At 37.2% G+C, this 24,175-nt stretch overlaps 1 protein-coding gene across 1 annotated transcript in view; it reads right to left on the bottom strand.

The window, feature by feature from the left end:
- Nucleotides 1-24,175, bottom strand: part of EPHA6 (EPH receptor A6) — a 493,783-nt gene that overhangs the window by 105,206 nt on the left and 364,402 nt on the right. The window contains exons 9-12 of the mRNA XM_009323940.1: nt 22,198-22,306; nt 17,876-17,946; nt 14,248-14,373; nt 5,066-5,251 (exon numbers count right to left, since the gene is read on the bottom strand). Of these exons, the coding sequence (XP_009322215.1) occupies nt 5,066-5,251; nt 14,248-14,373; nt 17,876-17,946; nt 22,198-22,306 (492 nt within the window). The remainder of the gene's footprint in view (nt 1-5,065; nt 5,252-14,247; nt 14,374-17,875; nt 17,947-22,197; nt 22,307-24,175) is intronic.

The raw sequence follows: 24,175 nt of genomic DNA, 5'->3' as shown, positions 1-24,175 counted from the left end.
ACATATAGTCTCACCACCACTCTGTGTCACAGTGGATTGTCCATAAGCAGAATGGAAGATATTCAGGGATGAGTAATGTCTTCATACCCTGCTGTGTGTATGTTGCATAAGGCAGGTGCAAGTGCCTGCCAGTGAAAGGGGTGGGTTCAAGGTGTGGGTCTGAAGCCATTTTGGCCTCCAACAGGTACATCTGTGCCTGGAGATGGCAGTGATTTCTTCAGTGATGTACTGAGATTACTGACAGAAGTAAATGTCAAGATTTGAAATCGGTTATGCTCTAGGTTATAAACAATACTATAATGCTAACATGGAATTTATTAACATCATGTGTTTTCTGTTGGCCCTAAAGGTTTTACTTTTCAGAAATCAATGATAAATACTGTAATGTAGGTCACATTTTTTTGGTGTATAATCATAATCATATTTTGTAAGCTATCATGGTGTAGCCTACTTCAAATAGTCACAACTTAACTCTTAAAAGGTCAACATTTAAACTTTGCACAATCACATTTCTTGGGAGTACAATTTCACCATCCATGACCAAGGTAAGAATGTTACAAACACTGCCACAAAATTTCCTCAATCCTTTTGCATAAAGCCAAGTATACAATGCTGTGTATAATAGACACATGTACTGCAAAAGACGTCACCTTCCAAAATGAATTCTGAACTCCATTTAACAGTCTCAACCTGTTAACAGGTTGGAGAAAAGGGCAACATTAAATTCATTACACTAAGGGCTCAAAGGCCTAGAACACAATGTCTTGGCTGAAAAAAAAATATTCATTGTTATCTCCTGCATTTTTGATAAAAGAAAAATGCCTCAGATATGAAGAGCTACATACTGCAGATTGTAGTGAAAGCGGATCATGCTGCTGCTTTGCCTTCCTACTGGGCAAGGCAAGGTACACTGACCTCCGGACTCTTCTTGCACTGAACAGGTTATATACAATAATTCAAAAGAACCTCAATGATTAAAGCTTTGAATTTAATCTGCCAGATAACTGACTAAAGATTTCAGAACTGTGATAGCATTCGCAATTTGAAAGTCACTAAAGCAAAACAGTGAGGAGACAATAAGGGAGCTGAAGGTGTCATTCCAAACCCAGACTCGATGTTATGGGGATGTGAGCTTACACAGAACCAAAAATCTAGGTGCTGTCTTCGTTCATCCTCCTTTTGTGAAGGGATTAATTTGAGAATTCTTCCGGAGAATAACAATATACAGAATGTTGTTAAAGAAAATGAATGCGTTAAAAAGATTCCTCTTGTAAATGTGACAGGTGCAAATCCTCCAGTAGTCAAAGTTCAGAAATTGAAGCAATTCCTTAGAAATTAATTTTAACAATTGAAAGTTATTTGGGGTAAAGTCTGAGGGGGAGAGGAACAAACTAAGATTATGACTACAATAAAGCCCTTGCATGCATTGATATTTTGTATTGACACAGTATTACACAGTACTGACAAGGCTGTGCTTTAAACTATTGTGTAAGATACCATCAAGCTAAACTAACTATAGATTCCAGTTTGGCTAGTGTAACACCAATGATTTCTTCCAGTACAGTTGCAACAGTCAGAGACCATTTTTTCATGTCTCTTGTAGATATAGTTGTGTTGGCAGGTGTTTGCTGTAAGCCTACCTTTAGTTTACTTCGCAGACTTTTCATGGCAAGTCTGCAACGCAGACTTCAACATGATGTCGAAGTGGAAGACATGTCTTACTTCTATATAGCCCAGTTCTCAATGTTGGTTACATACGTTCACCCTGGAGAAAGAAGCTTTATTTTTCTTATACCTGTTTATGAAATAGCAGCAGCTTGGACAATGACATACAACTCGGCTGAGCATGCCCTGACACACCCAAGAAGAGCTCCCAAAATTATCACTGTGCTAATATGACTTGAAAGGGAAACATGGATGTTTTTATGAAGTGCCTAAGCAACTCCCATCAATTTGCAAGGCAATAAACAGCCTTTTGTGGCAAACCATGCAAGGAATGGTGTTGTTAAAACAAACCAAACAGGAATAAAGTTTCCCTTATGACTTCTGATTAGCAATATAAGCTAACTATTGGATCCAGATTCTGAGCTACGGTGTATTTGCCTTGGCCCGGCAAATTGCCCTTGAAATGAACTCTCTGCTAACAGAAAGCTTGTGCTACAGCAACTGTTCTGCCTACCACTCTCTGTGATTAGGGATAGCAGTTAGGACAAGTGAGAAATGAAGCAATCAGAACAGGGGATTAAAACTCTGTTTCAGACCTACTTCTGAGCAGGCTTAGTTTAGCATTTTTTCATCCTGTACTGTACATATTCCATAGCAATTTTGAAAACAGTATCATTTAAAAGTTAACATCTGCTTAGCTGGTAGCACCAGATAAAGGCTCTCATTTGTAATGAACAGGCAAATTTGTTATTGCCACAGTCAATAGCTATTGACTTGGTAGAGCACTTCTGCTTATTACAATCAAATCCTTTTTCTTTTTTGTTCAATAGTCAATGACACTGTAGTGGAAGGTACTGCTTACAAACTGATGCAATATATATCAGCAACTGCTAGAAGTTAATGACTAATGGTTACAAAGAGGAAAGCATGTGCTAAGAACAGCATTACATGTCTATTAATCAAATTTACTGCATCCGATGTGCCTTTATAGGTTAGTGGAACTGTAATGCACACCAGATAAATAGTTTCTGCTGTTATTAATCTAAGCCTTAACACAAAACACCTTTTAATCATGCTATCATTACATAAATAATTTGGCTAGGACAAGGTTCTGTCTCATTTTTACAACACACCTTTTAGTTATAGGAAATTTCGGTCCCGTGTTGGCTTGTGCAATCCTAGATTTAGGATTTAGTGAGGTGCAAGGTAAATGCTCTGCTCCCAGATGAAGCCATGTTATTCTCTAAATACCACAGATGGGGCAGTGTAAATGCAAGGCAACATCCTAAAGATAAACTGGCAAAAGAGGAGCATAGCAGAGTGCGTGTGTCCATTGCTCAGCCTGCCTCCTAGCTTCTTCCCTGCAGCAGAGCAGTACTGCACAACTTTGTCCTTTACACTTTATATAACTTGCACTTTCCATGTCTTAGGGTAAAATTTGTTGATAACTCATAATATTTTTTTGATTCTATAATTATTGCTGTATAATTTTTTTATTTTTTTTAAACCTGCCTGACCAAAAATATTTTCTTTCAGATGTTCTTCTACTTATTTTATATTTGAAAGAGATGCCTATTTTTATAGGACAGTGTGACTATAACAGTAACACCTACTATTTTTATATTACCTCTAGGCAAACATTCCAAAAACAATAATAAAGTTTGCTGACTCCTTAGAGAAAAGCAGAACTGCTAATGATGACTTCTTGACTTAAGGTTGTCTATAATCACTTTTACTGTAGAACAGGAAGAAATATTCTAATGTTGGAGCACTGATTTATCTGTTTGTTTCTGTTTTCTTAATGCAATCTTCATTTCTCTCTAGACCGATGATGAGACATTACAGAAAGAAAATTTATAAATGTGGCAAAGATTAAACAATTATGCTATTGCCAAGTACATTATACTGTACTCTGTGTGCACCATCTAATTGGATTCAAACAATGTTTGTGAATCACAGCCATTAGCCTTTTTCAGAAATGAGACATACACTACTAGATCTACCACATGGATCCTAGTCATACCTGTGATACTGGTTCACAAACTGCCCATGTTGGTGAAGGCTGGTGGAATTTAATTGCTGCTATGCTGCTCATTATGAAGCAAGGAGCTAAATTCAATTAAGTTCCTACATATTTCATCTCTTGACAAAGATCTCCAATGCTGCTCAGCCAGTATTAACTCGTGTTCTTGTTTGTTGTCAGCAGAGCAGTAACTGACAGGAAAGCAATGGAGGAGACTAAGCCATATCTTTCCAGAAGTCTGCAACGTAATGGATTCTGTTAGTCTCGTAACCAAACATTCCTAAATAATAATGAATTTATTCTTGCAATACTGTGTGGAAAAAAAAAAAAAGATCCTTTTCATCTTAATTTAGAACCTCAGAGAGAGAGATTTGAACAAGGTCATCCCATAAACCTATTGTAATTCCATTCCAATGACAGGAGTTAGGAGCTATAATTTCCTCTTTGTTCTAGTACATTGTGTTTTCCAAACATAGCTTTTGATATTGTAACAAGGTGAAAACAGGAAACATTCATAACATGTATTGTATTTACTGTGGTGGTAAGAGGACATCATTGTTTTATACACACAACACTTGATCTTTAAAAGAAAAATATGAGTACTGCAAATCGGCAAACAACATGGCTTAGTTGAGGCAACGATTAATTTTGAGAAGAGTGTAACTTATGAATTTTTTAATTCATTACCGCAAAAAGTTGGCATTAAAAAAATTACATGCATGTTAGTAAGACTTTTACTTAATACTTAAATGATAACTAGATATTTCAGCATTTCAGAAAAGCCCATAACCCCACTAAAAACGCTACATTTCAGAGACAAGGGATATCTCTTGGCAGCTGCAATAGGTATAAAGAGTAAGACATTTCATAGATTATTCTGGAATTTTAGTGAATCATTTGCAAGCATACAATAAGTTTAAGAGAGTTTACATTTTATTTCTTTAAAACAGGAAATACTAAAATCAGTAAACCACAACCAAATAAAGAGTGAGTGCTTGTGGGAAAAGAAGACTATAGTTGCTACCTGACACAATGATTTGACTTCATTGTCAACTCAGTTACATTTATGGCTTTCTCTACTGTATTCCACTTGCCTATAAGCAAACTCTACAGTGCTATTTCATAAGAACCTGTAAAGACTTTATTTGAATGAGGAGGATTTTTATTAAAAAATAAAAATAAAACATTTCTAATTGAAAACAGATAGGCTATGAATTTCCTATTATGGTCCCAAACTCTGCAGTTTCTGCTGCACTTTATGATTTGGATAATTTCTGAGAATTGCAATCCATATTGAATGTGGAAGTAATGTGTAATTTTGATACTAAATGACATGGAATGAGAAAAAAACCAAAAAAGCTATTAATAGAAACTTACTTTTTGTAACAACTCCTTCAAGGCGAATTATATTTGGGTGATCAAATTGTCCCATAATACTAGCCTCTCTCAGGAAATCTCTTCTCTGCCTGTCCACATAGCCACCTTTTAGAGTTTTAATTGCAACAGGTATCTCTCTTTTTCCTGGTGTCTTCAGACGCCCACTGCATACTTCTCCAAACTCACCTTAAATAGATAAAATATTTGTTAGATCGTTCATAGTACCTGAAGAACTACAGCACAGTTTGTATTGCTGAACTTAAAGACCTTATTTTTCAAAATAACCTTCAATAGCTGTCTAAAAGCTGTCTTTTTTAATAGTTCTGAGTTATTTGTAGCTGTCAATGAAACAAGAACACAAAAATATTCAAGAAACTCACACATCCCGTAGAAGTGGATGGAGAAATAATGGATGGGATACTCAAGTTCCCGAGTTTCATCACATCCAGGAAAAGCAAAATATTCAGCATTACTTCACAACAAATAATCACCTTTCCTTTGTGCCACACCACAAGATCATGGGGACTTGTACTTTCACTGCAACAACCAAACCATCTGCCCTCCACAGTGTGGTTCATCTTGCTTTACTGACACTTTGAGGCTGAACTTTGGTATCAATATGCTTGTGATATAACTGAGCATGCTATGAGGAAGGAACGTAATGACACTTAGATTTTAATTCTAATGATGACAAAATATCTATCTAAAATATCTATTTATAGCAATATCTATCTATAGGGGTGTCATGCACTAAGACCTCTATGAAAAGAAATGCTGTGAGAATATCAGAATACCTGACTATCTTCCAATTGTAGAAAACAATTAAAATGTACTTATAATGCTATTATGCCCCAGAAAAGCACTCGCACATGATTTATTTAAATGGATTTACACACCTACTTGAAATTAATTACATATTTCACTGTTCAGACAGCCAAAGGCCAACAGTTTCAGCAAATCAGGACTGAGTTGCATGACGAAAGGAATCTCAAAGCTTGCTTCACCTGATGTTTTCCTGTGTATGTAAGGGCCTTTGAAGAATGTGTGTCTCCTCACATTCCCTTTACACATTTACTAATTAAGTTTGTATCACAACTTTCCTTTGATCTTGAAGTCACTCAAAAGTCATTTATAGCCCCTACCAAATATACTCTGGATGCCTGCAGGTCAGTTTTCAATGGGTCATAATTCAGTAAATGAAAAACAATGTTCACAAAAATATTTCAAAGTGCTTCTCAGTGCAGGGTACTTCCATAGCAAAACTAAATTCTCTACCCCAGTCATTTTGGAATCAGAACTGTTGAAAAACAAAAAATGAGTCATAAACAGATATATATTTAACTGGAGGAAATAATTTGTTACTGCCTCCATTGAGTGCTGTCTGAATTAGTTTTCCTTAAACTTTAAGGACAGAACAAAATAAAATGAGAGCTCTATCCTGTAACAGTGTCTTCAGATATGAACTGAATCTAGAAGAGAGATCCTTAAAGACAGAAGCTTCACTTCAGAAAATTATAACTCCCTGATGTTATAGGATTAGAATGGATATTGCCATGCAGCCTTTATTTCATTAGGTTCTGTTGCTTCCACTAAAATAAAACAAGGTTTCATTAGCCAATAAGATCCAGGAAGAGTGGAGGGATTAAGAAAACAATTTCATAGCTTGTTTTTCACTTCAAAACAGATACATCATCAAGTGCAAGAGTACCATTAACAGATGCTGAATATAACCTCTGAATAAATTAGCAGCTTCTTAAACAGCTAAGAAAAGCCAAGTGTCCTAGGTCTTCTTTCTACCAAAAAACCACCCATTTGTTTTATTTCTACATAATTTTTAAAAATAAATCAAAGCATGTGCTTCCCTGAAGATGTGTGCGTATGTGTGAAAACATATGTCATCAGACTAATGCTCTGGGAAACTTTTGACAAAAGGGGAAGTTGGGTAGGGATTTTCCTATACGATTTTGCCCCTTTAGCTCTTAGAAAGCTCTCTGTAAAAGTTTGTTTGCCTGACTACTGCCACTGAAAAAGTAGTAGCTAATCTGGACTTCTAAAGTCCTACCATAAAACAAAGTCATGAAACCTGAATGTTTTGAAGGAGACATGGTATATCAATCTTCTATTCTGTGATACATCCAGCAGTGCTAGAACACATCTCTAAAGCCATGACATTATTGCATCTTACTGGCTTTTCAAACTTAAATGCCTAAAATGAGCAAAATTTCCGATTTCTTTCTCTTGATGAAACAGTGAAAAGCAAAAATACTTGAGCCTTAATATCCAGATTTTTAAAGAGATTTCAAGATCAATAAATCTGCAGAACTGCAAAATCTCATTTTTGAGAATAATTTGGAAAGCATAGGTTATAGAATAAATCATTTTGCTATTATAAGATTATACAATAGAGTACTACAACTTCAGAATTTCAGATATAATGGCATTCATACTTCAGGGACTGTAAAGGGCTGTTCATCAAGTGTTTTGAAATGAATTAAACCGAAGGAGGCAAGTGAAGGACTTATAATCCCAAGATTTATTATCTGTACAACATCCAAAGCAGGGGAAGGAACATCATGACTTCTCCCTGACCTGTTTTTTTGCCCTTTTTTGGATGCATGATTTGTACAGGTAGAAAGAAATTTCACTCCCCTTGGATATTGGGATTGATAAACTGGTGAACATAAAGACTAACAACAGCAATTTTTTTGTGATGTCATGTCAAACAGACAGTAAGCGATCATCGGCTCACAGAACAGACAGCTACTACATTTAGAAATCTAAGGTATGTGTAATAACTTCTAGTTCTGGTTTAGACTAGATGGAGATCAATGATATAATTTAAAGCATTGAACTATTTACACTGAGAAAGAGTTTGACACGATTTCATCCCAGAGTATTTTTTCTCCACTGTTGTTCAGATAAAGAATTTTGAATGTTTTTAAAGTCAAAGGGGAATGTATTCATCAAAAGGGATTTTTAAAATCTAAGAATCTGTCTCATTGCTCAAGTTTGAAGATAAACAAGACAAAATGTTGACCCTGCAGCAGTAAAGGTTCATGACTGCATGTGTAATAAGTAGAAGCTAAGAGCCAGATGTCAAAGAAGTCGACATCTTTCCTTGCTCCAGGGAAAAAGCTGGTGATAACTAGAGAAAAGGTAGAGTTCATTGACTGTTCAGTTTTAATAAAGTGTAAATAAACCCTGGTTTAATGATATAAACCCCACACATCTTACTGTATGTTGTACAAAAAGAAGCTAATTGAGCAGTCTAGAAACTTACCCTGTGCAAACCACGCATCCCTTTTCTCATTCAGTCATAACATATGTGTTATTTAAAATGAAACAGGAGTAGTCAGTCACTTAAAAGTCTGATATGCAGTCTGGTATTACTACATGGGATCAAAACAAATGTCTTACAACACAGACAGTTGCTATTGATAAACTGAAAGGTCACAGCACCAAATACAGCTCAACTCATTTTCCCCAGTTTTAGTCATTCGACCTGTGGGAGAACTGGCAGAAGATTTAGATTATAAAAAGAATATAGTGTACTCTCTGTGAAAAATTGAAGAGTTGGCCTCTTCCTTGAGTTTCAACATTTTAACAAAGAAAATAAGAGGATAATTGTAACTTTTAAGACAGACTTGACAAAGTACCTCTGGGAATTCCTTCCATGAAGAGGTGCTGAAGCCTTAAACCAAAGAGCATGGTTTAAGTGATGGGGCAGAAAAAAGTATCATGGGCAGGACAAAATTAAACGATATGGTAACATGTCAGTAGGTGCAGCAAGCTCAATATGAAGAGTGGCTGAAAGGGACCATCTAAAGAAAATCTACAGCAATGAATAGACGGCAAATTGTGGGAACCGGCAAAAAGGCACCCAGTGATCTTTCCAATGAACAAATTGGAGATCTCATGGAATATTTAATACTAGTGATAAAAAAAACTCATCCAGGAGTTTTGAATCCAAGAATATACAATATCAAATTAAACAGTATTAAAACTTCATCATAAAATAAAAGGGAATAGACTAATCAGTTTCACCAGTTAAACTAACTATTGCTAGAATGTGAACTTCATTAATACCTGTTTATTTGGTTGATGTTACCATGAGAAACATAAGCTAAGCACTTACAAATAGGTTCTGTTTTGCCTTTGGTATTGTAATCTGCTTGCTATTATGAATATTTGATCAAACTGCAATTTCCATTTTGGTTGCAAACTGTTTCCCCTACTGCCTTTACCCTCCAGTTTGAACCAAGATACCAGCAGAAGTTATTCGAAGACTAACAAAAGAGACCATTAACAGCTATTAACCTGGATAATCTTTCATTCAATCAAAAGGTCTACAAAACTATTTTTTTCTCAGATGAACCAGATGTAAGCTAGGACATGATGGAAAGCCACTCAGGGGAAGTAACCTGACTACATATCCACCTTGAGTCTGGATTTATGTGCAGATATTGTTACTTTAATGCAGATCTCTTGCGTCTACACATGGAGTAAGTAAAGCATGAACAATTTAGAAAGGACTTTGCAAAGTCTGTATTTTACTTGCCTAATTTTTCAAAGCACCAGAAGGAAGGATAGTAATTCAGAGAGTTTGCAGATGTACTGTAACACCAAAAGCATGCCAGAGGGGAAGACTGGGAGAGCTGAGATCAAAGTTTCAGCTAACTGGCTCCATAGAATATAGTGGCTGCATTCAAAAACATAAGCTCAGTAAATGTCCACTAGGAGGACTTTAAAAAGGATTTCAACAAGAGATTGCACTAATTCATTTTTTCTCAAAGTAATCTCATGAGCTCGGCATCCATTCTTAAATTGTTGCTGCTTTGCATTTCCTATTATTACCTGCCTAATGATATGAACTTGCAATAGGAATGTTTATTAAATCTACAACTACATGTATAGGCAGTCTCTTTTTATTTTGGCTATGATGTCTTTGACTGTTGCAAGCCAAGTGTCATCTTGAACTTTGTAACTACTAAAGGCTATTTTCCAATCTGCTGTTACTGCTTGAAGATCTTGCTACTTTTTCAATTTGACCATTTGTTGTCACATTCTCTGAACCTGTTTAGTTTCTGATGGAAAAACATTATGTGGAGCAGTCAGTGTGTAAGCAACAATTTTTGATATTTGCTCTCTCTTTTTACATCATGTAGTACTACCCTTATGTTACTAGTACTTGGCACCAAAGGAGCAGACCAAATTGTCTGTATAACATGGCTAATAAATGATTGCAGAGAAATCCTGGTGTCTTGTGCAGCATTCAGATGTATCTTTACAACAGAGTGTAAGTAGGTAAATTCACTCAGCGGCTCTTAGATTTTGCACTTCTAAGCAGAGACTGAAATATAGGACAAAAATAATAAATAGGAAGTCTTTGTTTTTCAAATCTATAGTGTATGTGTATCTGAGGTAAGTGGAATGGTTAGGAGATTTTAACTTTTAACAGTGCTGTAATGAGAAATGAGATAATCAGTAGCTTTAGTTGAAAATACTACTTCTGATTTGATGGTATCCTCAGATAGATTACTCTGCAGCAAATAATATAATGTACATTTCCAATTCATATCATGCAAGATTATAATTACCAAATACTTCAAAAGATAACTTGGGTACAGAGTTAGGTAAGCTGAAAGAAACTAGAAAAAACACTTGCCTTGAGTGTCAAAGCCACCTGCACTACAACTAGTGAATTGTCAAGAGCTTTTGGACATGACTTTTTCCATTGAAAAACCAAATTGGAAACTGCTTTCAGGAAAAGATCAGTTTCAAAAATTTCTTGACCAGAAATGCTAGAAAAAACATTTCAAATACTTGCAGTGTTCCACTTTGACAATTTCAAAATGAAAACTTTTAGTTTTGAATGGAAATAATTTTTGTTTTGAAAAATTGAAGTTACAGAAATTCAAAATGAAAATCATTGATCAAATTTAAATGTTCAAACAAAACAAATTTAAGAAATGCATCTATTAATTCACTTCTTACAAGATTTTAATGTTTCATTTTGTAAAAGATTTTAACTTTTTGTTTTACTTAAGTGAACATTGTAAACATCTTTTTAAAGTAATTCTCCTATGATAAGAAATCCATTTTATATTGGTTGCAATGTTTAATACAGTATTAGAGAGAAGGCGTAAAGAACATTTTAGAACTGCTGTGAATTATAATGACATGTTATGTCCCCTAGCAGCTATCAAAGAACTCTATGAGAATTTGTACTCTCCGTGCCTCAGGCATGGTATTTAACCTGTATCTTGCCTGCATGGAAATGGGTTTAAACTTCATTGCAACCAGTTTGCAAGTCCCGCTAGGCAAATATCTTTGAAGATAGCAGATTACCCAAGTAATTTTAGAAGATAAAAAAAATATTTAAAAAAATATGTCAAAGCAGGCAAAAATTCACTCCCATGCATACAAGAAAAGGAAAAGAGAAGCTGAATAAAGAATTTTCATAAATGAATTAAGTTGAGAATAAGGACACAATTTTCATCTGAACCAAAATCAATAAGCTCAATCCTTGTCTGTTGTATTCAACTCCTTTGAAATCAGCAGTTATACCAGTGCTGAATATAGTTCAATATGCTTTATAATCTAAGACATCAGTATCTATAGTATGTCTGAAGAAAAGGAAGAAATAAAAGAAATCAGATAGAACGTTTTCTGCAGAAGTCAGCCCTCTGGGGCCTCTCTCAAGCTCATAATTCCAATGGTGCACAGTGCCAGCTACATATTATCTAGCTTAAGCAATCAGGTAAACTCTAAAGTACTCTAGCGATATGGACTGCAGCGTGAAACAGAATTTTCTCTCTTACTTTCAGGTCGATACTGTCTCTCCCCTGTTTGTTAACAGACCAGGTTTTATTTCTGTTATATTATTTGCATGACATTTTCTAGTGCATAAAACACTTTTTAGCAACACTGGAAACATTTCCATTGCTATCATTGTAGTAACGTATCATTAAATGAGGGATCTCAACTGAAAAATACCTCTCCTTTCTCAAGTGACTAAGATATATGAAACAAAGATAAAAAAGAAGGATCATAGTATGTTATGTCTTCTGATAGTAATTTTTCTGACAGTACTTGCTAGCATGAGTTTTTTGGTGCGCTCACTATGCGCGAATTTAAATCATTTTTTTTTCCACTGACCTTCATTACAAGATGTAACTCTGATTTTTGCAATCTGCTGTACTGTGAATTATTTTATTTTTTTCTTGATGGTATTAAAGTTAGGGAAAGTAAATAAGGTTAAAAAAAAGGCGTTTGTGTGTTGGCATTTACTTAGTAAGTAATAAAACAGTATTGTTAAACAAAGCCCAGAATGGATAGCTCAAAGATGGGCATTGGAGTATGGAACATACTAATTATTGCTACTGAAATAAAGTTATATTGAGGTGAAGACAAAACATCTGTGTAGTCAGTATTATAAGTACCTTTAAGACAGCAATTTACAAAACTCGGTCACTCTTAATGCCTTAAAGACACAGATAAATATCCATATTGTGTAAACTGAAGACAGGTATTGTGTCAATGTCTTTCACAGGAAGAAATTAAATTTCAGAGCTGGAATTAGAGCTCAGGATTCTGTTTCTATGTTCATCAAAATTTCTGACACAGACCCTTAGCTCTCCCACCTTCCCTTTCTGTTGGGGCTGAGAAATGATTAATGCTCCCCAGCCACTGACACTGTGTGGGTAACAACACAGAGGATGTAATGCACCACAGGGACTTCAGACTCTCCTTGTCAGTCTGTTTTTTTGTTTTAACTGTGTTATAACAATTTGATGTAACTGTGAGAAATGTTGGTGGGCCTTCTGAATGACATGTTGGTCACAAGCCATGCATTGAGATCCACTAGTTAGGTAACTTTGTAAGGCCCTTTTCTAGCCTTGCCTCTCTAAGTCCTCAGTGAACTACAACTGGGTAAAACAGAGAACAAACAATCTCAGGACCTGGTCAATAATGAAATGCTATCTGCCCTAGAGAGTCAGGACACCAGTTACAAGAAATGGTTTTACAAGGCTCTGATCTTTCCAAGTATTTCACTTTTGTTGTGTTAACCACAAAGGTGTGTTTTCCGTCACCATTGAGCTCCCACCAGGACCTCTAGTGAACTCTACAGACAGCAGCCATGAGTCTTTATCCCTACAAAGGCTTTCCAAAAGTGAATGCATGGGAACACTTGCACAGCACTTTCCTGAGTAGCAAAACCTGACAATTAAACCAAAGCTAAGGCAAAGGGATAACACTTAATGCGCAGACTAGACTTGCCTATAAACATAGCACATTAGCAAAGCATAAGATACCTGAAAATACAAGGGACATATTATCTTCCTTAGAAAAAAAGGCCAATATACATACAGAATTAATGAGCTTCTGAAACATTTTCAAACAGCTGTGAAATGGCCTTCATCCCCCAATGAGATGTTCTCAGCTGAAGGTAAACACCCCATAGATGAGAACAGTGTCTAAAACAATTGTTCAGATGTAAGTCTTTGTCCCCACCACACACTTGGACAAAGAAACAGGGATGTAAGAGGAGAACCTGCAGCTATCTTCCCCATTCATACTGCTTCCCAGCTCCACATACTGTCTACACCTTCTCATTAGAGCTTCCTCTTCCCCCCTCTGCCAATGATCGTCCTCCGCACAGCTACAGGAAAACCTGTCCCAAGCCAGCCTCTCCTTTTCCCCCTTGTACTGCTCCTATTTTCTATTTGAGAATATTTTTTGCTCAGTCTTCTATATTCTGATTTTATCTCCCCCCAGAAAGAAATTCTGATCTAATCCTAATCTCCCCCTCAATGACAGAGAATATGTGACACTATGGCAAATGCTGAGTGATGCAGTGTTTTGAGTACATTTGGAACAAAGCAAAGAAACAAACAAACAAACAAAACCCCAAATCCAACCCTACCCAAAAAATTGATAAAGCCTTAAAAAAGGTTTGGGATAAACCTATCGCTTAGGAGAATCTGCCTCTCAAGAACTCCTTATTTGAATATACCCACGTTTGGAATATTAGCCAAACACAATACCTCATGTACACCACACTTGAGAGTGAACTGGTGCTATGAGAGAAATATGCCCACATTTTGTACTATACTTGCATTATCACGGTGACTTGAAAAAAATCCATGCGTAGACATTTTTTAAAGTGGGTGTACTTTTACCTGCCCCAATAACTCTCTCAATACGAATTCTTGAAGGATCTATCTCCTTTGCAAACTCATGGACAGCAAGAGATGGGTCTTCATACGTGTCTGGATCAATATATGTTTTGATTCCTGGGAAACGTACTGCAAAAAAGAGAAAACACTAGGAATCAAGCATTCTTTGACATTCACGCACTGTAACAACATGGTTTTCTTTTTTTTTTTTTTGGTTGACTAGACAATTGAAAGGATTGGAAATAAAATATTAAATCTTCCACATTTAAAGTTCCAGAACCCAACAGACGAGGATAATGACCCAAAATTATTAATGCTTGCTACTGATTTCACAGAAACCAACTGTAGAATGCACATGAGTTGTCCCCATTTGCTGGCAGCACCAGGGCCTTCAAAGATTGACTGGGCACAGATGTAAGCATTTCCTCTTATCCTTCAAGTGGCTTTTTTAGGTGAGGCATCTGAGATATTAAAGAGCTGGGTGTTACAACTCCATAGACAGAGGATAAGTCTCTGCCAACCCAACACTAGCAAAATAATTCAAAAGTACTGGCTGAACTATGAGCAAGGTCCTGCTGGACCCTGCTCAAATCTTCTGAGATGTTCTGAGTGACTGAAAACATGGATACTTCTTCAGGATTGCTGCAGTGCATTGTTACATCAAACATCCTTTCAGCTTGCAATGATAACTGATAAACAGTATTAGTGTAAAGAACGGAGGAAATATGGGTATTAGGTTCTCTGAATGTTATTTATACCTCTAGTTACTGTCATGTTTGCTAGCTACACAGGTCCCAGAGTTTATCCTGTCCCACAGGAACAAAAAGTCAAAGGCCTTTAGAAAACTCAGTCTTTGGTATTCAACTGATAAGATAGTGTCAAACTCTTAGGCTGTTTTGTCTCTGTCCAGCTGAACACAAGCATCTCCTGAGGTATAGCATTTCAGGCAGGAAAATTAAGAGGACAATAAAGTTTTTGGAAACTTCTCCTTAGCAAAAAATAACAGCCCTAGCTAAGTTTTAAGGAAAATGCTATTTTGGGTAAGATAAAGTACATTAGATTTTTTTTTTTAATTGTAAGCATTTCCTTTCCAAATGCTATTTAGTATATTAGTCTGAAGAGGCTCCTTGGACTCTCTGCACTTAGCTCACATCCTTAACGAATGCTTCAAGTACAGCTGGTAAATCTGGAAAATGCAGCAAGTCACGAGAGAAAATATGAGCTCTGAGCTGGTCACTTGAAAGGGTGTCTACCAAGACAGCAAGTGAGGGCTCAAAGATACGGGGAAAAGCAGATCCTGAAGACTAACAGTGATTACTGCCAAAGCAGTTTATATTCCCCTTTGCTGCTCCTTGGTCAATTTAGGCAATCTGTCCTTTACTCTGAAAACAGTGTTTTCTAATTCACTCCTTTCATTTACGGGTGGATGGCTGAACATTCCTTTTGCCAAACAGGTCCAATCTTTGAGATCCTTTTCTCTGAGGATGGGTCCTGGAAGACTGTGCTGTTTTGTTCTCTTCTGATCAGCTTGAACAACCAGAGAGCCAGGTGCAAGACAAGAACAAAAATACCCAAATCCATTCACAAGGCTTCGATAATTTCTGTCTGCTTCCTTGGAGATGGCCATGGCAATAGTGGGTTGGTGCCAGATTGCTCTGGCAGGCTCCAGCAAGCCATCATTTTCTGGCATGGCTAATGTCCCTCGTGTTCTTGAGTATGGCATGTCCAAGAACTTATGTTGTTTCTCTTGGACTATCGAGATGGGATTTTTTTTAGGCTGCTGCCATGTGGTGATTAGGTTCTGGAAAACTTTCAATTCATGAACAGAAGTTGATATAGATAATGCATCAACTTATCAGGATAAGAGGAGGATACTGCAGCTGGGTCCAGAGAATCTCTTTTAAAAGAATTAAGTACCTCTCAGCCTTCTTCCTCTTATCACTTAGTAGCTGAGTCTAAAGCAGCTCATTATCTGATGAGCCTAAATGCATTAGGTGAAGAACACATGTTCAGGATACATGAATGTGGCTGGGCTTCCTTAAGTAGTGTGCAACAGCCATTTGGACCACTGCTGATAGAGTACACACACCATACAGAAATGGGGAGGACACCAGACATCATGGGATGTCATATTATCAGCAAGATCATGGACCCCTTTCTAACTCCCTTCAAAGAGTTTTATTTCCTGAAATCTTCCTCTGACTCACACTGAGCTGCCAAGGGAGAGAGGAGGGATGAACAGGAGGCGGTTTTCTTCCGCACACAGCAGAAGCACAGGATGTAAAGCATGGACAGGACGAACCTGGGAACAGGAACAGGTGATGCTAACCAGTGCAGGTTTTGCAGTGGAGCTTTTTTTTAAACAGCTGCAGCCAGTCTAGGAGAGGTTACCCTTATACTGATCCCAGCAGAGACTGTGCAGCCCCACATACTGTTTCAAGTTGAGATGCTGGATACGAAATCTATAGGTAGTCAGCAGTCAGATATTGCTGCTAGCATGAAGGAGGTACTTCTTATGGAGGTGCTGAGTGCTCAGTGTAAAGGAGGGAGTATTGTTGGCAATACAGTTTTAGCTGCTGGGGTAAATCACAGTAATTCCTCTTTATCCTTGGTTCTGTGGAGCACATACATGAGTAGAGACTTGCCCCCTCAAGTCTGATGCTGACATAACTGCAAATGAATGAGAAGCCCCTGAGTTGAAGCTTTGTGTCAACATGAAATACAGTCATCATTTACCCTGGCCTGAAAGACACTGAGTGAGGCTTTTCTCAAATTCAGTCACGGTCTCAGAGGCATATATCAAACTCTCCAGCAGGAAGGTTTTTGTCTTCTTTCCTTTCTGACCATGTTTGGAAACAAATGACAAACAAATCTTCCCAGGAAGTATCCTTTATGGGGAAATGTGCCCTTTTCCCTGACAGAAAGAGCCACTTGGCTGCATATAGTGGTGTCACCTGAAAAAAGATTTTACTTCTGGTGACTTAACTTCTGTCTTGATCATATTATTTCCACGGAAGTTATCAAAAATGACCAAAAAAAAAAAAATTTAATACCCTTTGTATAATACCCTTTGAATAAATAAAAACTTTAAATAGCTATTCTAACATAAAACAGTGAGGTTAGTAATTTAAACTAAGTAGTTAAACTAAACTAAATAAACTAATATACTGCCCATGAGAGATTGCCAGGATTTTCTTTCACTGTACTGATCAGTGAGCAGGAACATGAGGGAAGGCAACCCATTCCACTTTTTATTTCTTGGGTGGCTGGAAGTGTAGATCCCTAAAGCCAAAGAGAACTGGATACAAATAAGGCACATAGTCACCCAGAGAGGAATTTTGAGGCAGAAATTCAATATGGTCTAGACCAGTTGAGAATTCAAAGAAATATGAAAAACTGATAAATATTATTAATAGAATACCAATAAAACCTTATTAACTAGAGTGAATTCAGTGAAATTGTTCAAGAGGACATACAAATAGAAATAAACACCCTTGATGGTGCAGACAATAAGGAACTATGCAAATGGCCAGGTTAAAACATCAAGGGCAAAAGCTGTACAGAAAACAATGAACATTCTTCATTTAAAACATGATATAGATATAATGTAATACAGTGTTGAACTACTTACAATGTCCATTTTGCAAATGAGTCCTTCTTTTCTCTTCGGATTTCATTTTAGCCTTTATGTACCACTGGCATCTTTTAAGAAAAACAAGTGAAGTTTTAGTTAAAATACTTGTCATGCATAAAATAAATGTACATTAAGTTTTATCTGCACTTCTATGAAAGCCAAAATCTTTGCATTTGGAATATATATTTAGTTATGAATCTAAAGAGAGAAATATGCATGAAGAACTACAAACAGATTAGATACAAATAAAAATAAATCATGGTTGAATGATTAGCATGAAAATGACTACTTAAGTTCAAGTTTGATGCAATACTTTATTTCCAAGTTTGACTCCTCCAAAGAATCCCGATACTTTAATAAATTATTACTTCCCTGCATTCTTGTTTGCTTACATTGGTTGTGCTAATTAAATCTTATCCTATTAACTTTCATATCCAGTGGGTCAAAAAAGCTCACATTTTCTTCATAAGATAATAGTTTCTATGACTTCATCATGTTTCATGAAAAAAGAAAATATTTTTTCACATCAAGACCACTATTTTTTTCTTTTTCCTGCGTAGCTCTGTGCAGTCAGAGCCAGGCACTGACTTATTTCTTCTAAGACAGCAGCTATCATATAGGATAAACAATACGTAGCCTGCTATGTGAATATGATGATTTAGCATATGCCTGTATGATAGCTATAAAATTGCAAATCCTTGGCAAACAACACAAAACTCTGTGGATGTTCATGAATTGTTAGCAACCTTACCTGACACTGCAAGGGTATGTTGGAGAAAACTGCCCCATGGCAGGCTTTCAGGTTCCCTGTAATGAAATCTCCCCCCGCCTAAATGCTGCTTACCTGCAGGACTGTTAATGCTGATTTAGAGGGTCACATGATAGGAGCAACTGTTTCAGTCAAGAAAAAACAAAATATTTGCTCTTGACCTTAAAGCTCCTTCTCACTCACTGAACAGCCTAAGAAGTATGATTTAGAGGGAAATCTTTTGGTCTAAAGGCCTAGGCTAAGGGCTAAGGGCCGCTGGGGCTCTGATCCCAGTGGAGAATAGCAGTGTGTGTGGATATGTGCTTTGGTGTACAGACATTCAGTTCCAAGACCAGCTTGAAAAAAACGACTGGCCTCTGTGTGTTCATTACCAGCCTTATAAAATAAAATAAATTATAATTATAGATAGTATATCCAGTAAAATACTAACAATGGACATATGAGAAATACGTGAACACACCCACCTCATTTCAATGGTTCATTTAAATTATGGAAACAGAGTAGGAACGCTCACAGATTCGTTGCTACGGAGGTGATGATGAACACCTGAAGGGCAGAAACTTGTGAAGCTGTCATGGTTATGTACCCTTATGGAGGAAAACAGCAACCAGCGGATTCTCAACATCTGTGGAAATCTTTAGATTGTACACCAGTTGCTGGGGCCACTAAGCATGCCAGTGCTGTTTTTAGGACCTGAACAACTGGTCTGTAGGGTGCCAACTGCCAAGAACACTGAACATAAGCTCTTACACTTAAAGTGTCTGCCCAAGGGAACAGTCAAAGAAACAAGGCTTTAAACCTTTTAAGTATGCATGTGGCCCCAAAGTTTGACTACAGAAGCCAGTGAGTAATCACCAGCAGAGGAGTCTTCCAGCTCCAGCTCCCCATTCCCTGTTAGTGTTGGCTACAGAACAATCGGAGAGGAATAATTTCTGTAATGATAAGAATAAATCACACTGAGCTTGAACATCGCACTTCCTGCAATTTAGCCAAGACCCCTGTCCCACTGCATATCCTGCACCTCGAAGTCTCTGTCGCTTTCATTTTTCTATCTACAATTGACAGCCGTGCTTCCTGCTTGCTCTTGGTGGATAATCACTCGCAGAAGTGCAGAGGCAAGTGCTCATTTAACCCAGCCTCTCCACTATGAATAGACTCATCAGCAGCCCTGTGACTCGACAGCTCATCAAATTGCTAATTCTAAACAGTGAAGCAGAGCACATCTGTAGGGTACCAATCCCATTTTTCACACAGAATTTTGCCTCCAGTCCTAGAGTAAATTGAGTATTTATTCAAAATTTTCTTGCTCTGTCATCTGCAGAATACACTCTTATCACCGCATTTAAGCAGCACTTCAAAATGAATTAATATCTTACCTAATTGAATTGGTCCCATTGAGTAAGATGTTAGAAAGCTAAAAGAATCTCTGATATGCTTAACATTAGCAAACAGGAGAACTAAACACAGAAAGAAACCCATTTCCATATTTTTTTTCATTCCCGAGTTGAGTGAGTTTTTTCTAAAGGAAGCGTTCGAGTTATGTTTCAGGAGTCCACGTAAGGATTCCACACAATCTTTTTCTCCAGAAGTTTGTCTTTGTCTGAATAATTCCTCTCTCTTCTGAAAGACCCTACTGTTTGTCAGTGTTTGTAATAATCGTAGGAATATTTACTTAGCTTCTAATATTATCTAAGGTCACAATATGTTCCAATGTTAACTGCTCCCATTAACTTCAACAGAATGTTAGCCTTACTGGTTTTACTATTTAGCAGAGAGAGCATTAATTCATATAATGGTCATGCCATATTTGGTTGCTGGGGTACTGCAAATAAAACCTCCAGCCTACACTGATAGGACTTCACTTTCTTTTCAAATTAGAGGTAATTCTATACCAACAAAACAGAAACTTAATTACAAATCTGAAAGCGCAGCACCGTCTGTTGATATCAGCCCCATCTGTGATGACCATTATCACATTCAGAGGAGTCAGTGTAACATCTTTTCTCTATGTGTAAACACAAGCTCTAAACCAGGACAGGAATAGTGCAGAATCCTATCCCGACTCTGGATTTTTCCTGTCCCCAAGCCAGGCAGAAGGAAACTCCATGAAGAATCCTGCTCACATGGAGGCTCTTCCACCAGCTGGTTTATGCGTCTGAAGGAGGGAGAGGGGAAAAGGGTAGCGAGGGGCCAGAGCCCACGCAACCCCCCCTACAGAGCTTACTGCAGGAGCTATGAGCCTTAACTCCTCTGCTCGAAGGCCCATACCTCTACAGAATATCAGTCTATCAGAGTTTAGGCCTTCGTGATCCATGGCAGCACTGCGGTGCCACTGATGTCACACAGCGAAGACGGGGACATGATGTCTTTGTCCTTTTAAATTGTGTTTTGCTTCCTGGTGGAAGCAGGTGAAGTCCTGAAATCACACAGGAAACACCCAGAGGCTCAGTGAGAAAGGAAACAAGGCACCATGGAAGCAGCTACGCCTGTGGGAATCTGAGCTCCAGCAAAGACTGATGTTCCGACCTCTATGTGCATTTTTTAGCAAGTCCAATTAGAATTTGTGAGTTCCCTTAAAACCTTCAGTGTGTAATTGAGCATGGCATCTGGCCACTCAAATCAAAATGCTTTCTCATCCAATTTGCATAATGTCATTATTTGATCCTGATCAACACATCAACGGAAGCAAGGTGGACAATCAGCACTGTACTAAAAGAATTGTAAGTATAAGAATCAGCGTAGTTATAAAAAATAATCATTGTCCAGACTGGTGAATTCTCCTGCCAGTGCAACAAGTACTGCTATAATGTAGATTTAATTGGGATATCTTCAATCCAATTAACAAAAAAAAAGCCAAAAAGCAATAAAACAGGACCTTCAGGAAGCTATTTTCTGTTCACCAGTGATATCACAGGCAGTAGAATCATGCTAATATTTTGGAGTGAAGTTTTCCTTAGTTTAATTTCATTATGTAATTCCTATATTTCCTCTTAATAGATGCAGAAATGTGCATATAAAATATATACATAATTGTGTATGATTCTTCCTACAAATTTAATATAGTAAAAGTAATAAAAAATTGCCCACCCAAGTGCCTTTAGCAAGCTACATTGCCAACCCCAAGACATCAAAAATCCTAAGGTTACATCCTCCAAAGCTTTGCAATTGATGGTTATGAGATTTTGTAAAAAATACTGCGGTTTTTTGTTTTTTCATCTTCTAATGTCAGAACCTTGAGGGTGCAGGTACATTGTATTTTTAAATTCTCGCTCTGCAGGCAAGAGGTCCAGAAACTTATTTTAAAAACAGCCAAGCTATTTCCTGATTTCACATAATTGCTTAGCTCCCCAAACTGTTTTTTTACAAAAAACAGCTCTCACAAAAGAACTGTGAGTATAAGCAGTGCTGAACAAAGAGGACATTCACCCCGCTATGCCTAACCCTTATTTCAGCACTGAAAACGTGGTGAATGACTTAACTATTATTCTTAAATTCTTAGTTTTGGATGACTCTGACCCTGAGTAAATGAGAACACTGTAGTGTCGTTTACCTCCCGGTGATCAGGAAGAACAAAGTGAGGATGACCAGGAGAGTGAATCCACCAACAGCAGCAGTGGCAATTACAAGAATCTGTCCCTGCTCCGCAGCCATATCAGAAGCTGAAAGAGAAGCACAAAGGAAAGAGGTGAAAGCTCCATCACCCGGGATTCTTGCAGAATGGGTGATAACATTTCACTGATCAAATGTTGCAGTTACTCTGTAATAGTTTGCTCGGTGCTTAGCAATGCGAATGCGAATGCCCCTGTGAAGTGCAAAACTGTAATCCATGTCCTAACTATGATGAAGGGGAGAAGACGTTTACAGGTTTTTAAAATGAGGAGCTGGCATTATCAGACACTTGACACTTACTAAAGTTTGAATATGACAGGATTTTGGACACAAAAATAGAACATACTTTTTCTTTAGCTTTATTTAGCTTAATCCTGCATCTAATTCAGAACTTCTCTCCATCCAACTGTCCCAGTGAAGTCAGCAGCAGTGCTATGTATGTAAGAGATATTACACTGGGTTCAGGAGAAAGCAAAGCAGAAAAAGCACACTTAACGTGTAGCCTCACACACTCTTCTGTATGTCTGGTGTTTATTTTTGTTGTCACAAAATGTATACAGTTTTACCTATAACATGCTCTGGTGATTGGCAATACTGTAGTTGAAAAAAAAAATTGATTTTCTTATGCCTCATGTTTTTCTCTCTGCTTATTGTAGGACACTTAGGAGTCAAAAAAGATCACCTGAAATTGTCCAGTGTCTAGACACTTGCTCTTTTTATTAATTTATTCTGTGTAATATTAAATCTTTACATTGACAAAGTACCTACTTACAGTCCGGTTGGTCCTCACTGTCCAAGTACTACCTGAGCAGAAAAAGAATTAGGCTCAGTTTTTCCTCTATCTCCTGTCTTGTGACTGCAAAGTTGTATTTCTTAAGCTCAGCTACACTTGAACTTTTTCACCACATGGCGTTTACTTAATTCTTACTTTCTGTTTCCATGAGAAACATAATATTGTTCTGAAAGGAGAATAAATAATTCTATTCAATGACCCCTGACAACAGTAGTAAATGTAGAAAAGAAAATAAATTTTAGATTTATCAGGAAAGCAACTTTGATTTTGTAAACTTGCAAACTGTTCTATAAGCAAAATCTTCAGCTTTCTTTAGGCACCAGATGATTAAAGCTTAGGGAGTGAAACCACCTAGTCTGTTGCAAAGAGAAAGTTCCTCAGGCTATATTCTCTCACTTTGCAGCTGATGAAGCCCAATACAATGCACACATTGCTGCCCAAAGCCTCATAAAATGCTGTTTCCAAGGAAAACATTTGGCTTTGAAATACTATTTGAGTGGTTTAGAAATTAGCAGTGTAAACTGGCTTTGTAATAGTAGTAAAGCAAATAAAAACAATAGTAGTTTATGTCAAATTTTCAGCAAAAACAACTTGTTAAATTTCTGCCATTAAGTTTCTGTCCATATAATTTAACGGAGATACGCACAGGCAGTAAATTACAAGGCATTCAGTATCTGTGGTCATAAGCTCTCCACAGGCAAGTTATATACATATATACATCTTCCAATAAATGATGTAGCAAATACTCACTGAATAGCTAATCTCCAAAATGGTTTCTAGTGATATTATGGGAGTGGATTCTAGCTCTGCATTGTGTTATGTCCCACCGGGTCAGATTTAGTTGGAAAAATACAGCATAACAAATACCATGCCACACAAGTAACAATGCAAATAATAACAGGCTCTCCAAATCAAACGCTGAATACTATTTTCAGACTAGCAGGGGTTGTGCTAAATGTTGCAAAGATCATTACAGCCAGGCACAGTTTGATGTTGTAAATGGAGGAGGAGGTTTTAGATGAGTCTCTCTTGCCCATCTCTGCAATGGAAGTGAGAGGACAAACTGCAGCCCTCTTTTTTTTTCTAATAGGAAGAAGAGGTGTGCAAAAATAGTGAATTCAGCAGG

Source organism: Pygoscelis adeliae, unplaced genomic scaffold (genome assembly GCF_000699105.1).
Source record: "Pygoscelis adeliae isolate BGI_AS28 unplaced genomic scaffold, ASM69910v1 Scaffold124, whole genome shotgun sequence".
NCBI lineage: Eukaryota > Metazoa > Chordata > Aves > Sphenisciformes > Spheniscidae > Pygoscelis > Pygoscelis adeliae.
The sequence above is the reverse complement of the archived record's forward strand: the minus strand, read 5'-3'. Positions and strand labels throughout refer to the sequence as shown.